Source organism: Myxocyprinus asiaticus, chromosome 35, assembly GCF_019703515.2.
Source record: "Myxocyprinus asiaticus isolate MX2 ecotype Aquarium Trade chromosome 35, UBuf_Myxa_2, whole genome shotgun sequence".
NCBI lineage: Eukaryota > Metazoa > Chordata > Actinopteri > Cypriniformes > Catostomidae > Myxocyprinus > Myxocyprinus asiaticus.
The window spans coordinates 2,415,524-2,437,321 of NC_059378.1; the positions used below are offsets into that span (position 1 = coordinate 2,415,524).

At 36.1% G+C, this 21,798-nt stretch overlaps 1 protein-coding gene across 1 annotated transcript in view; it reads right to left on the reverse strand.

Annotated features, from left to right (window-relative positions):
- The window catches only part of diaph3 (diaphanous-related formin 3), a 484,493-nt gene that overhangs the window by 275,096 nt on the left and 187,599 nt on the right, over window positions 1–21,798 (reverse strand). The window contains 6 exon segments of the mRNA XM_051672192.1: window positions 10–128; window positions 8,292–8,408; window positions 8,837–8,955; window positions 10,503–10,613; window positions 17,508–17,613; window positions 18,302–18,438. Of these exon segments, the coding sequence (XP_051528152.1) occupies window positions 10–128; window positions 8,292–8,408; window positions 8,837–8,955; window positions 10,503–10,613; window positions 17,508–17,613; window positions 18,302–18,438 (709 nt within the window).

Consider the following 21,798-nt stretch of genomic DNA (forward strand, 5'->3'; position numbering starts at 1 on the left):
CACACACACCTAACAGGTGGCTGAAGTCCACATCCAGACGTTTGCGGTAGGTGAAGTCAGGATCGGTGCCACTACGATGAAGAACGATTTGAGACACACACTCCTCTATGATCTTAAAATACTGAGGCCTAGAAGACAGTGGACAAGAGAGAATAATAAAGAGTGAGGGGTGGGAAAAAAATCAATGCATTGTATTATCTTTTTGGGAATATGGTATGAGAAAGAGTGCTGTTAAATGTACAATATGCAAGCTATTAACGGGTGCATTGAAAATTACTGTTCAGTCCTTTAACTCAGTGATGCTGCTCGACATTAAAACAGAGAGAGAAAAAGATAAAATGGAGAAGGGAATGAAGAGAGAAGTAACAGAGAGAAATAATGATGAATGTGATAACAGAGTGCACTCGACCAGATTTAAAAGCATTGTTTGATTTTGCATCAGGCAAAGAATGTGCTCTGGTTACATGCCCACCTTTAACATCACACCAATGCACCTGAAGTCACTGTTAACATTAAATTAACCTGCTTTAAGCTTCCTGTTTTATTAAGTATACCCTATCCCAGAGTCACTTTGATTTTCCCATCTAGAGGGCCATAGTGTGTGTAAAGGGCAAGGCTGAGGAGACCAGATAAAACATACTAAAAGCTTAGGGTTCAGTCACCACAATATATGGCACTCAAACATAATCAATGTAGAACCCAGCCAAATAAATTTAAAGGGATAGTTCACCCAAAAATGTAAACTCTCTTATCATTTACTCACCCTCATGTCATCCCAAATGTGTGACTTTCTTTCTTCTGCTGAACACAAAGAATTTTAGAAGAATATCGCAGCTCTGTAGGTCCATACAATGCATGTGAATGGTGACCTGAACTCTGAAGCTCCCAAAATCACAAAGGCAAGCAGGGTTGGGAGGGTAATTTTTTTTAAATGTATTCTACTACAGAATACAGAATGCATGCTGGAAAGTGTCATATGTAACATATTCTGTTATTTTACTCAAGATCAGTAACGTAATCTAAATAATTTGGATTACTTCTTCAGCACTGGTAGATTTTTTTCACTTGTTTTGACTATAAAAACTCTGCCAGTACAGTAAGACACAATACACATGTTAAAATACATTCTCTGAAAAACCTAAATATCTTATGCAGTGTTGTTTCTAAAACAAGATTTGTTTCTAATACAAGAAAGCAAATTGATCTAGTTTTAAGGATTTGTTTATATATTTATAGGAAAACAATACAAAAATTCTCACCAAAAATAAGATTTTTGCCCTAATATTAAAGGTCTAACTAGAGGAGTAAAATAAATAAATAAATAAAAATCTAATGTGGATTTTATTGATAAAAGAATACGATCGTGCCTGGTAACAAGTGCATGTAAAAGGGCTAGAAATTGAATGTTAGCTAAATATTCACATGACAATTTACACAAGGTTTATTTCTATTTCTGCTGCTCCAAACTTACTTCTCTGTCTGCTCGTATGAATGTAACACATCATAAGAAAGTGTTTCACCGCTGCCCAAACGCTGTTTGAATCGCATCATTTATATGGATTTTTTTTTTATTGAATAGACTAAATATGAAATGAAACAAATTACGATAAAATGCAAAGTAATCTCTTCAGTAATCAAAATACTTTTTGAATGTAACTGTATTCTGATTACTATTTAAATTATAACTGTAATGGAAAACAGTTACTAATATTTAGTATTGTAAATACATAATCCCGTTACATGTATTCTGTTACTCTCCAACCCTGAAAACAGCACAAAAGTAATCCACACAGTTCCAGTAGTTTAATCCATGTCTTGAGAAATGATATGATAGGTGTGGGTTAGAAAGAGATCAATATTAAAGTACTTTTTATCATTATAAATCTCCACATTCACTTGCTTAGTCTTTTAAGAAGATTCACATTTGTTGTACATATCACCACCTACTGGGCAGGGAGGAGAATTTATAGTAAAGTACTTAAATATTGATCTATTTCTCACCCACACCTATCATATCACTTCTGAAGATATGGATTAAACCACTGGAGCCATGTGGATTACATTTGTGCTGCCTTCATGTGTATGTTGGACCTTTAAAAGATCTGGTCACCGTTCACTTGCATTGGACCTACAGAGCTGAGATATTCTTCTTAAAAATTTTTTTTTTTTTAAATAAATAAAATTGTGTTCAGCAGAAGAAAAAATATCATACACAACTGGGATGGCATGAGGGTGAGTAAATGAGAGAATTTTCATTTTTGGGTGAACTATACCTTTAAGCAGCAAGACCATCCTGCTCCAAGCCTAAAGACAGAAAAGGAAAAATATTTTTCTGAAACTCAAAAGATAACCAAAAGTAAATAATGTGATCATATAGTGGTGTTTATACCAGATGTGTAAATGTCACCCTAACTAATCTAGCCTTTTCTAATTATATACTCAGAATTAGTGAGCTATATAGTATGTCCTTAAAGGAGTGAAATTATTGAGCAGGAAATGATCGGGACAAACGGTGCAGAAATGTTACGATATGATCTGACCTGTGTTATGAGCACCATTGGGTATTTTTATTTTATTTTATTTTTTTATTTGAAAAGGCACAGGCGTGGTGGTGTTGGTCAACAAAAGACATCACAATAATCCCCAATTCCAATTGAAATTGACACCAATCTCAGATTTCTACTGTCATTTATTATATTCACTAATTGATAAAGTACACATATCAACCACACAGTCAAATACAGTGGCAAGAAAAAGTATGTGAACCCTTTTGAATTAGCTGGTTTTCTGCATTTATTGGTCATAAAATGTGATCTCATCTTCATCAAAGTCACAAGTAGAAACAAACACAATGTGCTTAAGCTAATACACAAACAATTATAATATTTCATGTTTTTATTGAACACATCCCATTAAACATTCACAGTGCTGAGGAAAAAGTAAGTGAACCCCCTAGGCCAGGGGTGTCAAACTCGGTTTCTGGAGGGCCACAGTCCAGCAGAGTTTAGCTCCAACCCTAATTAAACACACCTGAAGCAGATAATCAAGGTCTTCAGGAGTGCTTGAAGATGCGGCCCTCCAGGAACTGAGTTTGACACCCCTGCCCTAGGCTAATGACATCAAAAAAAAGCTAATTTGAGTCAGCAGATGAAATGAGATTGGAAGTGTGGATTAGAGCTACTTTGACTTATAAAAAGCACTCAAACATTTTGAGTTTGCTATTCACAAGAAGCATCTGCTGACGTGGACCATGCCTCGCAAAAAAGAGATTTCAGAAGGCCTACAATCAAGAATTGTTGCTTTGCATAAAGCTGGAAAGGGTTACAAAGTTATCCTGAAGAGCTCAGATATTCATCTGTCCAAAGTTAGACAAACTGTCTAAAAATGGAGATGATTTAGTACTATAGGTACTCTCTCTAGAAGTGGCCTTCCAGCCGAGACGACTCAAAGGGTAAACCGCAGAATGCTCAATAAGGCAAAAAAGGACCCCAGAGTGACAGCTAAAGACTTGAAGGAATCACTGTAACTGGTTAACATCTGTTCATGAGTCTACTATACGGAAAACATTAAACAGGCATGGTATTCATGGCAGGACACCATGAAGAAAGCTGCTGCTTTCCAACAAAAATGTTGCTGCGCTCCTGAAGTTTGCCAAAAACCACACTGACACTCCAAAACACTACTGGGAAAATGTTTTGTGGACTGATGAAACTAAGGTTGAATTGTTTGGGAAGAAAACACAGCACTACATACAGTATGGCATAAAAAGGGCACCACATACCAACATGAAAACATCATCCCAACAGTGAAGTACGGTGAAGGGAGCATCATGATTTGGGGCTGCTTTGCTGGGCAGGGCCTGGACCACTTGCCATCAGAGGGAAAAATTAATTCCCAAGTTTATCAAGATATCCTATAGTATAATGTCAGGGTGACTGTGTGCCAGCTGAAGCTCAGCAGAAGTTGGATGATGAAGCAGGACAATAACCCTAAACATCAAAGTAAATCCATTACAGAATGGCTTCAAAAAAGAAAATCCACCTTTTGGAGTGTCCCAGTCAGAGCCCAAACCTTAACCCAATAGAGATACTGTGGAATGACCTTAAGAGAGCCGTTCACACCAGACATCCTAAGAATATGGCTGAGCTGAAGCAGTTCTGTAAGGAAGAATGGTCCAAAATTCCTTCTGAACGTTGTGCAGGTCTAATCCGCAGATACTGGAAACGCTTGGTTGAGGTTATTGCTGCCAAAGGATGATCGACCAGTTATTATATCCAAGGGTTTACTAACTTTTTCCACAGCACTGTGAATGTTTAATGGGATGTGTTCAATAAAGACATGAAATATTATAATTGTTTGTGTGTTGTTAGCTTAAGCACATTGTTGTTTGTCTATGCTTGTGACTTTAATGAAGATGAGATCACATTTTATGAATAATTATTGCAGAAAACCAGCAATTCCAAAGGGTTCACATATTTTTTATTTTTTGGCCACTGTATCAAATATACTAATATAGTTCTGTGATCACAGTAAATTTGGAATTACCATATTCTAAGTATTACTGTAAGTCGCCATTAAGGGCACATAAACACGCCCACATTCCTAGAGAGTGCAGTAGCTCTGCAATTACAAGCTTATTTCCATAACTTCAGAAACTGCCAAACAATCACACTGTGTGATTTTACTAAAAAATAAAACTCATGTGATTATGGAGTATATAAATGAAGGAGGCAGACCTTGCCTATCTGCGTAGGCTTTTTTTAAAAGTTGAGTAATATATCCTGTTTTCTACAGATTTGGAGCTGCCTTTTGATCAGGGGCAGGTTTAACACACCCCCAGCTGAGAGCTCGAAGACATGAAAACTATCTTTGAGCAGATGCCACAGATGGAGAGAGAGAGAGAGAGAGATTTATATAGTGTAAGGGAAGAGTAATGTGGGTATGTGAGATGAGAGGAAGATGAAAGCTGGCTCATTCTTTTTGTTGGACACTGTCACTGGAAGTTTTGGGGGTTGAGACCTGCAGGGCGTGAGGACGGCCTGTGTAAAATAAGGACTGGAAGGATTGAGACCTTTTAATAGGAACTGACAAATTTAACAGCAGGATGTGGGTAGTCAAACAACTGGGGAGGAGGACAACAAAGCAGAGTAACAGTTTATTTAGTATGTGCATTTAGGAATGAGTGCAGGTACAAAATATTATTTTTGTAAGGCTCAGGGCAGTTTGGGTTGTTTTGTATATATTTGGTGTTCCTTGTATGGGTTATTTGTATTATTTTCATGTGCAAAATGCACACCTTGTTTGCATATCAGCGAGTAAAATTTAACTCAAAACATTGACCCCTATGCTAGGGAAATGGTGGATAGTTATAGAAAAGGTATCGATGATAAGTGAGAATAGCTGCCCTTGTTAACTATGAATTTAGCAATTGAGAGAGCAGATGGTATGTACATCACTTGACACCTCTAATGAGAGTTAAGGTAAAGGGAAGTGGTATATTGACTGATCTCTCTCTATGTTATCAAGACTAGCTCCTGCTTGTAGAAAAAGTTGTGAAACAGACTATAAAAATAGGTCAACTATAGCTAAACCAGAGGAAGGGTAAAACCCCTAAAACAGTTTGAACTTGGTAGATTAACGGCACCAGGCACACAGGTACGAAAAAGAGGTACGAGCCAGCTCACTACTTGAACGTGGACTGCCTTTGATGTTTACATCAGCTGATCTCTTGAAGCAGAACGGATGCTTCTTTATTTGGTACAGTTGCTCAACAGATGGTCTCTTTACAACTCTCTTTCCTTCTGCACCTCTCTCTTCTTTCAAAGCTGTTATTCCTAACACAATACAGCTCACTGGCTAAAGAGCTTGAAAAGCTGTATTCTGACACAAAACACATCGAGTTATTAGTGAGACCTTAACACAGGGAGAGCTATGCCGTAGCATCACTGGCTCTAATTAGTCAGAAATTAATAAAACCTTTGGCTTTGAAAGGGAGGAGAAAAGTGCTTGAGAAAATGCATGAATCCTATATGAATGGAATGTGACTATGGGTCTGATTCGGTTTAGAAAGACAGACTCTTTTGTCCAAGATCTCTGTGTGTTATCAGTAGCTGGGTTTCTGTCCACCTAATGTTTTTTTTTTTTTTTTACAAATATTGCATTAAGGATGGAAACACCAAGATGCAAAAAATATTTCCAAAATGTGCATACAAATTTATACATTAACTTGGTGTATATTGTATGTTTAGGAGACACAAACTACAATGGAAACATTTACTGGATACATTTCTAGGTGTGCATCAAAAAAGTCTATTAATGTGGCTAAATGATTTGCTCATAGCTGGACTAACTAGCAGACATAGCATCTAAAATGTTGCTCTGGCCATTCTGAAAAGTCAGGGCCAAAGCAAATATGATCCCTAGCAAACATGAAGTTCGGCAAAGCATTTTGTCTGCGTGCTCTAAACAGCAAGTAATTTATAAAATTTAATAAAAAAGAGCCATAGTGGCATTCTCATTGGCTCTAACAGGGTTCCCACTCTTTTCAAGGCTCAATTTTCCAGGACGTTTCCAGGACAAGGGTGCAGGGCATGGTGTAGATTTGCGAGGCGATTGTCCGTGTTCCGCAACTGTTATCAGGTCCTTGAATAAGGTATAATGTGCGAGGAACGGCAGTCGGTGGAGTTCCTAGTGCCCCCCTAGGGAGTTGGTGCCCTATGCAGTCTGCGTAATGTGTATAGGGAGCGGCGGTACTGTGTGTGTGTGTGTTTTTTACGTTAGTTTCTCAACTCCAAATACCAGTTCGCTCCATCGCCCAGTGTGATTATTAAACCCCAAAAAGCTGTGATTTCATTACGGTCTGTATGTACTGCGTGCTTCAGAGCTCTCTGCTCTGTCATATACTACACACACAAAGCAAGCATGATGATCATTATTAGGGATGCACAATTAACCGTATTTTTTACCACAATCACAGTTTCTGCCTCTCAAGGATAATTAATCATTACCGTCTGTGATATTCATGAGCTAGCAAGCACAAATTGCAGCCAGTTAAAGTGTTCAGTATAGGCTGTCTATGGATGACAGACCAAATCACAAGCTTTTTCGAAGTCCATTTCCAACACAACTGACCTATCACGCTCTCTTAAGAAGTTTGCTACTGATCAATCACTGTTTCACTTTCGAGCATGCTCCGAAATATTTAGACGCAGAGGTTTACGAGTAGCATGGACAAAACATGACTTAATTTTGGTCAAAAGCAATCACCAAGTAGTTTGTAGTTTTAACACTTTGTTCAACATGAGAGCTGCTGTTTAAATGTAATGTTATGTTTTTTTTTTTCTCTTCCCTTTCAGAACTGATATCTAAGCAGTTGCAACAGTATATTTATTTTCCAAATCATGCAGCCCTGCAATAAAAAAAAAGCTCAAATGACAGAATAATCCTGATTAATAATGATAATTAAACTTTTAAGCAAAAACATTTTAAATATAATTTAACCATTATCACGTAGCCCTAATTTTTATGAATGGATAAAACAGTGATTCCGTGTGTGTTTTCCACATCGCGGAAATCATAGGACCCTACATGTAGTGATCGTGGTATAAGCGGACTCCTGAATACCTGAAAATAAATTAGCATCCTGAGGTGGAAAGGCTGTATCACTACGATACCATCTGGGAGTGTGAAATCATTTTTCAAAAAATCTGCGGTCCAACTGTCTTTGTTGAATAACGTTTACAACGATCGATAGACAGATTTTTTTTTCTTTTTTCCCCAAAACAAAATAATCATATTTTGCACTATATCAATGCTTAAACTATTTCGTCAGAACAAAGCACAGATGACAGATGAGCAGAGAATATAGCTGACAGGCTTCATGACAGTCAACTGTTGATGTTGTTACACAGTGTGCAGCTGCAGGCAGTGACGAAACGATAGGGATTTGTGTATTTGAAATAGAGTCCACATCGTTATAATGTTTTTGTACATGTCACAAAAACCTTGTCAGCGATACAATCAAACAGTTTTATTATACAAAACAATTTCCAGGACAAATATTTTTTTTCCAGGACATTTAGGTATTTTCTCATTTTCCATGACTTTTCCACTGCACTGAAAATTCCAGGTTTTCCAGGATGCGTGGGAACCCTGTACAACTTCTGTTTCTATTTTTATTTTGCACCAATTTCCCTGAAAGTGATCTTCAAACGCTACTGAATTTAAAAAACAGAAACCTGACTAGTGCCTCTTTTATGTTCTGATGAAAGTCAATGCAGATAGGACCTTACCGTGTGAAATAGTCATTCCTGACCAAAAGGAGGTGCTGTAGTATCGAGAGGAAATAACACTCGGCATCGGTCTCCTTCACAGTGCTGTATAACACGTTAAACACATCCCCGATATCAGTACGCACTGTGTTAAGGAGCACTCAAGAATTGCAACTGGCAGAATGATAAAGGCGAAAAATTGAAACATGCAGAAGAGGAGAGAGAGCATACTCAAGACAATTTTCTCTGCACATAGTGTACATATAAAGAAAGCATGAAAACTTTCTCAACTAAAAACACTCTGTTAATGAAAGCAAATGAATCAAGATGATTTATGGTTCAAATTAAAGTTCTAATGGTGGTGGTGTATGTTCTGGAAGGGCATTGTAACAGTCAGGCCGAACTGTGTATGACTATTATACTATTGTCTGAGATTAAAAGGCCCTAACCCTAAGGATCAAAGAATGAGTAGGAGAAAGAAAGGGAGGAGGACACAAGGGAGGGTGAGTTTTCTGAGGAGTGTTTAATTGTGGACAGAATATCAAATGATAGTGTCAAAAGGATATTCCAGTTCACTCCTGATGTCCTCCAGGCGATGGGAGAACTCAATCATGTCCTCCTCCTTGTGCTCCTCAAACACCTTTAGTTGGATTTCCAGAGCATCACTTTTTATAGCACTCAGGCTCTACAAAAATAGAGTGGGGAAAAGATAATTAAAAGGGCCAAGTCATGGAAAACAGTGGAAATAAAAGTTTAATGCAGACATATTCTCAACTCAAAACTTCCACCACAGCAACCAAAGAATTGATGGAAGCGAAGATGCAAAAACTGTCAGAATTCGTCAGAGTATTCATGTCAGAAAAACAAGAATATTAACATATGGCCGCCCACATTTACACATCAACACAAGTATTGAGCAATTTAGTGTGGGCGTTGTTAATCGTTTCATTTGTGAAGTTAGCCAGTCATAAAGTGCATTTATATATAGCAGTCTTAAATGTGCAGTGACAAAACCAGTAGGTTTAATTAATTCTAAGGGAAAGAGAGGGGAAAAAATGTCAGGGAACAGAAAATAGTAATTTAAAACAAAATTACGAAGCCAGAAGCCTTGGCTGATATTAAAAGTGGAATTAAGTGAAAAATAAATTGACAAACATGTTGAAGCTGGCCCCTTTAAAGAGATGGTTCATTCTAAAATGAAAACTAACCCGCATACCATCCCAGATGTTTAGGACTTTCTTCTGCAGAAGACAAATGAAGATTTTTAGAAGAATATTTCAACTATGTTGGTCCAAACAATGCAAGTGAATGGTGAACAATCACATAAAGGCCACATAAAAGTAATCCACACGACACCAGTGGTTTAATCCATGTCTTAAGAAGCTATATGATGGGTGTGGGTGAGAAACAGATCAAAATTTGTCTTTTTTTTTTTAACTTTAAATCTCCACTTTCACAGTCTTTAACATTTTGAAAGTGAAAGTGGAGCTTTATGGTTTAAAAAAAAAAAAAGACTCAAATATTCATCTGTTTCTTATCTTCAGAAGTGAGACGACCAATGGAGATTTATGGATTACTTTTATGTGGCCTTTATGTGATTTTTGGAGCTTCAAAAGGTCTGGTCACCATTCACTTGCATTGTAAGGACAATGAAATATCCTTATAAAAATCTTCATTTGTGTTCATCAGAAGAAAGAAGGTATCTGGGATGGCATGAGTGTGAATAAATCATGAGAGAATTTTGATATTTGGTTGTACTATCCCTTTAAGAGGGGGGAAAAGAAAACTGGACAAACACAATTTTGAAAATATACATTAAGAAAAACAAAACATTTTCCTCTCATTCCTTTATGTAGATGTTTTCCACTCACTCCAGTATCTAGTCCTGTTTCTGAGGCATGAGGCAGACTCTGTTTTGAATAATAAATACGATGGGTGAGGCATTAATCTATCTCACTCACACACTCTCTGGCTTTCATTTCACACACTTCGGCTGTTTTGTTCAGGCAGTTTTCAGTGGCTTTTGTTGATAGAACATAACCACATTCAGAATGCCAAGAGGAATGTGAGAGAGATAGAGGGACCAATCCAGTCCTGTCTGTAGGTATTGATTCAGCCGAGCAACCTCTCCTTCAGGCCTCATAAATTATGTGCAGACCCATTTTACAATATTTCACTCAAGTGGACAACTCATTTAAATATTAATACACAAGCAGGGGTCAAGCCGCTTACCGGCAAGATCTCTCGCAGTCCGCAGCGCATAAATTCATTTCGGATGTGAAGCCTGAAGTCCAACTCATCAGGAGACGTCACGAGGGCATTGATGAGCTGCATGCAAGCCACCTAGGAGGAGAAGATAACATTCAGCTCCTGCAAGAGTGTGTGTGTATTTTCTGAGGGTATATTTGAATAACTGAGAGTGAGCATATACAGTATATGTATGCAACAATGTTTGACAGCTTATGATGTAGTTGATATGACATGTCAAGCAATGTCCCACAGTGTGACATGCTATACTTCATACAAAACTATTTTAAACAGCACCTTCGAATTCTTGTATAATTATTACACATGTTGCTCTTATGACCTCATATTAATTGAGGAGCAACACAGTATATTCTTTCTTTTAAAATTATTGTCACAAAACAAGGCTATTTAAGTGAACTGCAAAAAAGCAAAGGTGATTCACTTTTTCTAATACATGTGATATATTAGTTTTATCACCACTTCATCTGGACTGGGTCACATCTTGTATTACAACTCCAACACTAAGGGTTACATTAAAGCAAAAGCCAGTTTGTTTGTATATGTATGTATGTATGTGAAATTGAAGTTTGGACCTGTTGAAAAGTAGCACAGCAGTTTATAGCTCTCAACCAGAATAAAGGATTCCATCACCTCAGTCAAAAACTAATAGGCATGTTTACCTCCTCAAGCCAACACATGTCATCAATTATTGATAAGCCACCTTTGCGACCCCCTAAATCATGTGTGCTTGAGTGAGTGTTTAGTTAAAAGGCAATGGTGCATTCAGGGGACGTGTTGAACAGACAGTGAACTGTTTTTATGGCTCTGTGTGTGTCTGTGAATGTTCTTGGACACTTTCACGCTGACGTTATATTCAATGATGACACAAAACTGATCATTAAAGATGACCACACTATTTACAAATTATTTATAGTGGTGAGTTTCAGTCTAACATGTTGTGATGACACATGGCTAGTGGGAAATCTGTAAATTGTAAATCACAATGAAACCACCTACAGGTCAGCTAATTGTTATCAGTGTTATGAACCTAAATAGGCTGAAAAATGTGCATGTTTTTGAAAAGAAACCTTTGAGAATTAGTATGCAATAGGGAATACTTCTAATAAAAAAGGCAGTATGATATGTTTATAATCTTAAAATTCAGGTGTTGACAAAAAAGTAGCCAATATTTACAATCCAAATATTTTATTGTATAAAATTAGACTATTAAGAAGACTTGGTGTTTATTAAAATAGCTTGTATCGCTTCACAAAATCTACTTTGGCAGATAAGTCTTTCATAGGCAAATCCCTTTGATTTAAGAGAAGCTGACATTGTATTATTCATATTTGTGAGCCTCAGTAGTTGAACAGTGGAAAAATCTGAGCAAGGTTGAGCCTATAAGAGACACTTGTTGATAGACTCCATGGGGGGAAAAGAAAAAATAAGTATATCATTAATAGCTTTACTTTACCATCTTCTTCATCTGCCTACTTCTCATGCATGGTGAGAGATGGGAGTGGTAAGAAGACAGAATGAAGAGTGAAAGAATAAGAAAGAAAATTTGCATTCAAGTGAGAATCACTCACTCTCCATTAGCCCAGATTAATACAGTGCTGAAATATTTATCCACTAGATATAGACATGAAAATGCAAATTATATAGCAACTGTGATAAAAACATTTTTTATTAAAAAAAAAACATGCCGAATCATATACAAACTTCCATGGAAAATGCAAAAGGAAAATATTTCTATGGTCAACCTCAAGCTCTCCCTGAATCTCACTCCTCCTCCATAAACACACTGCACTTAATGCAATATACTGTGCGTTTGTGTCTCTAAGAGTTTCTATTTGAACATATGGCCCTAAACATCTCCTGCAAAAAGAGAAGAATGGCGTGTGAGAGAGAGAGAAACCTAAAGGGAAACCCTAAACTGTTCCCAATGATAAAGGCCTTTGATTAATGATTCATGCAGTTAAAAGGGATCACTGCTGACTATTAGCAAACAGGAACAATAACCAGTCAAATCAATAAAACTTTACTGGGGCCTTCCAAACACAATGGTTGGCCTTCACTGATATTGTATTAACCAGACTGAAAAGGACATTTTTTTTATTTATTTCTTTTTAATTTTTTTGCTCATCTATTTCTCATCTGATTTAAATAGGTCATGACATGAGGAATCACATTTTCCTTGATCCTTTGACATATAAGATGTCATTGTACTATAACAACATACTGTAAGTTTCAGAACTGAAAAATTCCTCCTCAATAGAGAGTGCATTTATTTAAACCAAGCTGCAACTTGTGATGTCACAAGGACCAAATACATCTGCATACAGTATGACTGACTGCCTCTTCAGCAAGCTATCAACGCCTATTTTTCTTCACTGCACCCTTGGCCCTCCCACTGGTGCTCAGTCAGTCACACAAGTAAAGAGGAGAGAGAATGGCCTGTCATGCGAGATTCATTCAAAGTCAACTTACACAGGACATTTCATTTGTTTAAATGTTTTTCTACATAAACATGCACTAGACGAACGGCTTTGACCATTATCATGTATCTTGCGACACTTTTAAAAGACGCAATCTCAAGTTATAACTCTAAAAAGGAGACCTTCATTCTGTTTCATCTTGCTGTTTGCTGTCGTGCTGTTTTGAAGGCGTCCTGGACCGTATTTGCACCCATCTGTGCTATTTTTAACTGTTGGTCTTTTGTAAACATGCACTAGATGGACATCTTTGATCATTTTGATGTGTTTCTGGTGATGTGTGTGTCTCGTTTTAAGAGCGTTACAAGCACAAATTTCGTTCTGTGTGTAAACAAAAACGGAGGATGTGAGATGTCGCACTGGTGAAGGCCAGAGTCTCTGCTTTGGCCTGTTGAAGCCATTTTAAGCACCCAACATCACCGTGGATTGTGTTACTTTTGGGAATTTAGAACATTTCAGCGTGGACTGTATGTTTTTTCGGCTAATATCAGTGTGGATTGCTTGTGAACCAGTCACAATATGATTCAAGCTTTGCAAAGAAACTTTTATTGAAGGATGGGCAAGTTAAAACACTAATGGACCACAATACCATATGTAAACAATTTAATCCATGAATATTTCATATGTCATGACTCTTTGATAGTTGATGGTGCTGCTTGATTGAACAGTTTAATATATTAAGATGAAATGTGTTGGATGTGGGTTATATGTTAATCCTGAAATTTATTTTTATAAATGTTGTGTTCTTGTGGAGTTTGTTCACTTTCTTCGGATTGCATTGTAAATATGGCAGTATCACAAAATTGGGCGTTTATATTTAAGTCTTAAATGTATGTCTGGGTATCAATACAGATTTCGCGATTCGATTTAATTCCGATTTCCATTCGATTTGATTCAATATCGATTCATATGGGTATATTTAATTTATAATGTCCCATTTTCTTGCATATTAAATCAATCTCTCCCAGCTAATTCTGTGAATTATATAGGATATCTTCTTATTACATACAATATGAAAATATAAATTGTATTAATTACATTTTATTAGTTTTTCATCATTTTGGTCACATTTTAACATGTATTTAATCAGTAAATATTATATAGCATATATTATAATTTGTTACATTTTTATTGCTTAATTTCATAATTTGTACTATTTACAGGTATTTACATTTATTTGTTGAACATGCTAAAAAAAAACGGTACTGTCTCTTTAAAGGAATCCTGCATTTCTGTAAACAGTGTCTTTAAATGAGCGCATGTTAACGAGAGAGACTCAAATGTCTATCTGATCTGTGGTATGCCTGATTAGAATTATTATTATTATTTATTTTTTTTTATGAACAACTGACTGTAAAGAACAGAAAGGGTATTAAATGGGTCAGGTGTATCTCGTCTTTGGACACGCATTAAACCGGAACAACTTTTACTCTCAACACGCAGTGAAAGGATCACGCTGCTGAATATTTCAACACTATGCTACACAATTCATTCACTGGTGAGTGAAATCTAAACATTTACAACCCAGTTGCAAAATATATACATTTTTAGTCGCATAGCGCAAAATTTGTTTGCAAATGCGAGTGATTTCCTCTCATTGTAGTGGAGGGTTGCCCATACAGTAAAAGATCAATCCAGGGCTTTTGGAAAATCGATATTGAGATCATCAAATGAAGATTGCGATGCATTGGAAAATCGATATTTTTACCCACCCCTACTTAAATGGCCAGAGAGCTTAAAACCGAGCATTTCAGACTGAGGGCCAGAGACAGGGTAGAAACTAATGTATTGATCTTTTCATTTATTTTGAAACTATTATACACAAATGTATTAACCATTTGCCATGGTGACCAGAGTTTTTAGTTCTGCCAAAATACCATAGTTATTGATTTTATTGTTACCAGACCTTCTATAAAACTTCATAAGGTATCTTGTTCAAACTGTTTAAAAAGCTTTCAAAATCTTATCTTTTCCTGCCTAAAATGTTCCCACCAAGTATTATTAACCATAAGTGTGGTAATTATGGTATGTTTGGCAAAAACTATGGTTGTCATGGTTTACAAGTTTACAGTTACAAAACATAAGATTTTTGTTTTATTATTATTTCTATAATTTTAGAGCATGTGCATGTTTGTGTGCATGTGCAAATATTTAATAGAAGTAAAAAAAATAAAAAAAAAAAAAAATTGGTACTGTGAAAAAACAATGATTTCTGAAAGACTATGTCTATATCACAATTGTTTTAGTCATAAAAAAGTGAAAAAAGCTCTTCAACTTGAATAGGAAATACTGGTATGGTTTGCAGTCAACCATATCAAAATACTGTACAACATTCATTGTAAACAGAGTGTTTTTAGCAGGAACAATAATAGCAGAGTTAAAGGAATATTATGGCTTCAATATAAGTTAAGTTCAAATAAAAGCATTTAAAGCATAATGTTGAATATCACAAAAATGTATTTCAACTTGCTCCTCTGTGAACGTTTCTTTAAAAGTAGCAAAAATCGGAGTTACAGTGAGGCACTTACAATGGAAGTGAATGGGGACAATCGGTAAGCATTACAATTCTCACTACTTTAAAAGTTTAGCCACAAGATGTAAACAGTATACATGTTCACAAGATTTTTGCATGATAAAATTACTCACTAAAGTTTTCTGTGTAAAGTTATAGCCAATTTTACAACTTCATTGCCATTATGAGGCAACGTCATAAACCCTAAAACCACTGTACAAATTATGATTTAAATACAACTTTACAACTCAATACACAAGTTAACAGAATTATTGTAAGTGCTTTTATAAAATTATAGGCTTCATATTTCTGCATTTAAACCCTCCAAATATTGGCCCCATTCACTTCCATTGGAAGTGCCTCACTTTAACCTCGATTTGGGCTTCATTTAAAGGAAAAAAGGGACTTTTTAATTTATTTTTTTATTATTATTATTATTGTGGTTATCAACATTATGCCAAAATTGCTGATGCACCAGGGCTGTTTCCGCTTTGTGGGCTGCCTTCAGGGGTGCTTCCCTTTCTGATATCTGAGCTGCAGCCACCTGGTCCTCTCCCTGCACCTTCACGAGATTTTACAACGTCAGCGTTGCCTCATCCCATGATGTAAGCTCTGATGTGCTCCGGCAATAACCCGTGTTTTGGGCGAGTTATTCCTAGTGACTTTGTTGGTATTGGTCATCCACTACTATAGCACCGTCTCTGGCAGTCAGGAGGAAAGAAACAGAATGTTGGTTACAGATGTAACTGTGGTTCTGTGAATTCCGGATGACCGCCAGAGTTCCCTGTCACTCGGAAGACGCGAGAAAGATGTTCTAAGGCAGTGTGACGAGCTGCAGTGGCTTATATTTCCTTCAGCTCGGCTTACGTCACTACGTGACTTCGTTGGTATATGTTTTTGACTTATCTGGCTGGAGCTGCAATTATCCACTATTAGAGCACCATCTCTGGTGGTCATTCGAAATTCACAGAACCACATTTACATCTGTAACTAGCTTTTGAAATGCATCCTTATATTAAAGAACTGGCCCCTTAAGCACCAGACATCATTTGTTTTCTGATCCTTTCGTGATGGCCTCTATAGATGGACACGGGGGGATTTCAAAGTGTAAATTGCATTTTAGAGGTGATTCAGGGCCTGTGATTCATTGTAACATTGAAGTCACTATCAAACAAATTGCTGGTGTTTCATCTCAGCATGGCCATTTACCGGCCTTCAAATCTCTGAGGGAAACTTTCAAAATGGAATTGTATATAAATTTCTCCCCATCTAAGCAATGCGCACACACACACACACACACATACACACACACACAAGCCTTTTAAATAGTGCAAACAGCAGTGGGAAAATGGGTAGTGTTACTTCATACTGAAGTGTTAATTAACGGACAACTAGGGATTTTAAAATGTGATATTTGTGCAATTATTGCAAAACAGTCTTAATCAATATCTTTGAGTGTTTTTCCTGTAAAAAACAAAAACTAAAAAACAATATTTCTTTTTAACTACAGTATAAACGTATTAAGACTTGTTTTCAAAGCATGTAGCACACTAAATTTAGTCTTAGTACACTTTGTAATTATGCTTCTCTGGTAAACTTATTTAGATTGAATGATGTTTAAACATTTTTTACTGGAAAACTATATTAAAAGGAAGAATGATTTTGGAAACATCTGGAAGATGTAGCTATTACTGGGTTGGAAAAAGTCATTCAGAAAATAAAAAAGTATAACATATATAGGCACCATAGTAAAAACACCTTGATGCTTTTTTTTTATTTATTTTTTTTTAGAAAGTGTCACTAGTTCAGTTTGGGAGCAATTTCTCTTTCAATTTGCAATTACCATAGATATAACACTCAATGTTTATGTTCATATGGCTGAGTGTGTATTTTACTATACAAGGTCATGAAGGAAATGGTGGGGATGTATCAGCCGAAGAGAGGTGAACGGGAGGGCAGATTTAGAAGGTGGTGAACTCTTACCTGTAACTGGACAGAACGAACACTAAGGCCTTGGACGATAGGACTAAAGCGTGACATCCCTCTTCTCTCTGTTGCAGTGGTGATGGCTTCAAGGACTTTCTCCAATCTTAATACAGGAAATAAAAAAATACAAATATTAAAAAACACAAAAGTGCACAAATGACAAATATAAATGCAAGGCATTCATTATTTACTATTTTATTTTACTAATATATTTAAAAGGAGAGTGCTCTGATGAAGTGGCCGTAATGAATTCTTTAAGCATCTGGGCCAAATGTATGATGTGCATATAATATAACATCTATGCAAAAAGATCAAACAAAAACACAAAGAATTGCATCAATAAGAATGTGTGTAAAGCTTAAGTATAAATTCTATTTGCAAGATGGAAGCAATCAATAACTTATTTGTTTGTTTATATTGGAAAGCAGTTTGGTTTTTGCTGCTTCTATACTCCACAGTTACTCTGACATTCACGCATACATGATGCTACAAACAAGAAGTAGCTGAAGAAATAAGACTAAGACCAAGTCTAGCAACATAACAGATGCCACTTAGTTTGTTATTTTATTATCTAATATAATGAAATGCATACATTTTTAAGTGTGGCTTAAGTGTCCAAACACTTCCGATGAGTTGGGTATTTTACGTTATTGATGTCAAAATCAATATGGGGACTTGTGGGGAGGGAGATTAAATAATAAAAAGACACCAAAACAAACAATAACTGCACCATAATGATAAACAAATTGACGTCTACTCAAAGGCTGGAAAAGGCAAGTTGTGAGGCCTACGTGTTCTCTTCTCCCACAATGCAGATTGCAGAAAGCAGTTTGACTACATCTGTCATCATGGCCGGCTGACATGGGTTAATGGCTTGGGCCAAAAGCGCCAGGCTCTTCTCCTCACCAAGAATCCGCTCTAGTCCATACTGCAAACATAGAGAAAAAAAGCATGTAACATGTAGACAGAAAACAGCACAGCAAACAGAAACAAAGATATGTTTCAAAGATAATAAGAAAAACGTGTTATCCTAAACTGCTTTTGTCGATTTAACAAAAATCAACAAAAATTAAACAAGAATAAATCCCATAATCTAACACAAACTTCCCAAAGGGTTCATTACTGTCAAGAAGCATCAAGTGACTCCTTCAGTTTGCTTCAGCTTTATCATCAACCCTTTAAGCTTTGAGGGTGTTTTTAAAGATCTCCTGTTTCAGCGAAAAACTCAAAATTAAAGGCATATACTCGACACAAAAAAATAAAAAAAATAAAAGGAGGGTTAAGCGTTTGTAAAGAAAATTATTAAAAGTTTTTTTTTAAATATAGATTATAATAAATTCTGAGACTCTCAGCACAAGAAACTGCTGAAAAAAAAACTTAAGTCAGAAATTTTTTTTTTCTTATTTTTCATGATTTGACATATGTATCAGGGTGTAAATAAGGTAGCTCCAAAAAACTACTTGTTTCTTGTTCTAAAGCATATCACCTGTCACTGGGTAAAATTTTGTGTTGATACGACAAAGCAATCAAAAGTTATAGCATTACAAAAATAATTTATCATTCTGTCTAAAAGTGTCTCCAAACAAATAAAACATAATAATTGTACATAAAAACTAATTACACATGCAAACACTACAATGACTAAAGGTATGCATAGCATGCAGACATGATTTTAGTAATGAGATTTCACAGAATGAGTTGCATTCTGTGTCATTTGAGTCATCATTGAGTCTGTGTCATGTACTTGGTGCCATCTCCTGGTGGCCATATGTAATTAAAGATTGATCACTCTGGCCAAATATGGAGGACTATCACCATTGGTTGGAACAATCTGAAATCAATCCAATTGGTTTCCGATTACGTCATCTGAGCCAGGAAAGCTAACATGTTTGTAGTCATATAGCACGATGCCAGATAGCCAGATGCTGTGTGCACATTGTGCTTTGTGTGTGTCATCTAATGATCTATGTTTCTGATTACTTTGTGTATGGGCTCGTTTTTAAGATAATCACCTACTCAAAGTAATGGTATGTGATATTTTATGTTCTGTTTATTTTTTGTGAAATTATAAGCGAAACACAGCATATAAGTAACACCTGTTCACATTACTCGCTATATTTGTCATCTGTAAAACAAATAGGATAGTTGTATTCTACTCTTTGAGAGCTTTCCAACAACAAAACCTTTTTTATATATATATTTTTTTAATGAACCTTCAAGTGGAGAAACTAAAGAAGCACATGACATAGGCATATACACAGAGATGCCTGTTGCTCTGTCCTTGGAATAATGACAAAACTGCAATCAGTGATACGTTAATGGTGGTGTGAAAGAGAAGAGAAAGATAAAAAAGACAGAAATGGAAAGCATAAAGGTGACTGAAGAACAGACATCGGACAGAACATCCTTGGGGGTCTGGAACACCAAGAGCCACTCGAGACCCTCACACAGAAGTGAGGAGGGAAGAATATCCATGTTTGAACACAGAGGGGTTCAGGTAATGACGACCACTGCGCTAACTCCACAGGACGAATTTCTCATTATTTTAAAACACTCTGGTGTAACTTAAAAGATTAGATATCTTTCTCCTGTCAATCTTAAATTGTAAAGTGAATTACAAAATTGAGGTGTTCATTTCTTTGTTGAAAATAAATTGTGCTGTACACCAGCCTGACATACAGGTAACATACAGGTAAATCAATTTGATTCATTATATGAAATGCTTAATTTGGGAGAACCCAGTCAGCGACATTCCTGCTCGTGCAAAAGCACAAAATAACATTTATCTCAAGTTTTTTAACGTTTCAAGACATGAATCACGCAGAGTGAATTAATTTGACTAAAAAGCTTTAGGACAGCAAATTCACAAAGCTGTGTTAATTGCCTCATAACTCATGCCAATTAATGGCTTTGACTGCCATATCTCAGACTAGTTGTCATTCAGAACAGATGTTTCTGCCGTTTTTTTATGCAAACTTAGGTATGAAAACATCCTTCCTGCCTCAGAGGCACAGGGGAGATAACATGTTATCACAGTGTTTACACACCGTAATGGATGTAAACCTATTTGAGCCATTTTCAGTCTTCATTCCCCAGGAATTGGAGACAGCTGGGCGGGAGCACCTGGCTGGCAGGCACGATGAGTGGAATATGTCCCATGATGCTGCGGGGCTGAAGTGAGAAGTCTGGAGCAGAGACAGGCCTCTAGGTAAACAAGACTCCCGGCACCTGTCGGGTACTTGGGATTACACCAGACCTTTAGGGCTGAGGACACGTGCAGTAGATTTTGAAATTCGCTGGAAACACAACTGGGATCTCCAGCAAATTATTTCCCAGAATGACCAAGCAGAACTAGACTCAAAATATTCAGATACTGAGTGTTTTTTGTTGTTTTGTTTTTTTAATCTGTGATTCCACAGAGACAACAGGCCTCGGGAAAACAACAATGGCCTCAACCTATTTATCTTTTCTCAGTGGATGACCATGACAAATTCCCACTTGAAAGATTCACTGATGCGTTTAATTGCTTATTTTCCATTCTAAACAACTGTGTTTCAATGAAAAGACAATTCAATACAATTACTGAGAAGAAAAAATGAAATTCAAATGTGAAGCAGGGTTCTTATAGTTTTGGGTTTTTTATTTAGTTTGTTTCTATTTTATATTCAATTTTTCATTCAAATGTAGTTTATTTTTGGTTAGTTAGTTTTCACACATTGTCTGTTAGTTTTAGTTTAGTTTTCATTTTCTCAGTGTTTTCTAGTTTCGGTTTAGTTAGTTTTTATTTAATTTTTAGTGTTTTATGGTTGCCAAAGCTAAAGTGTTTACTGGTATCTTTTAAAAAAAATCTAACATCATTAAATTTCTCAAGGCAGTCTTGTGGTACCTCTATCTAGTAGCACTTTCTTGTTTAATTAAGGTGGATTGTAAATGTTTTAAACTTTATAATGTAGGGTGAAGATGGGTAAAGTGGGACAGTTAAACTTGATCCCTATTGTATCAATGTGTATCCCATTAAACATTAAAATAATCTTTGAGAAATAAACAATTAACTTATTTAGGTTTTAAATTGATGATTAGGATGTGTAGCAAAGCTCATTTCATGAAAAGCAATGAAAAAAATAATTTTGAGGTAAATATTTAGGTTATAAAACAGTAAGCTGACTTAATGTTTGTAAATGTTGCCTATGAAGACTTATATGAATGTGTATAGGAAAATTTGAAAAATGATTCCATATAGTTTGTAGATATTTTCAATAAAATAATTTTTCCTCTGTACAACTTTTCA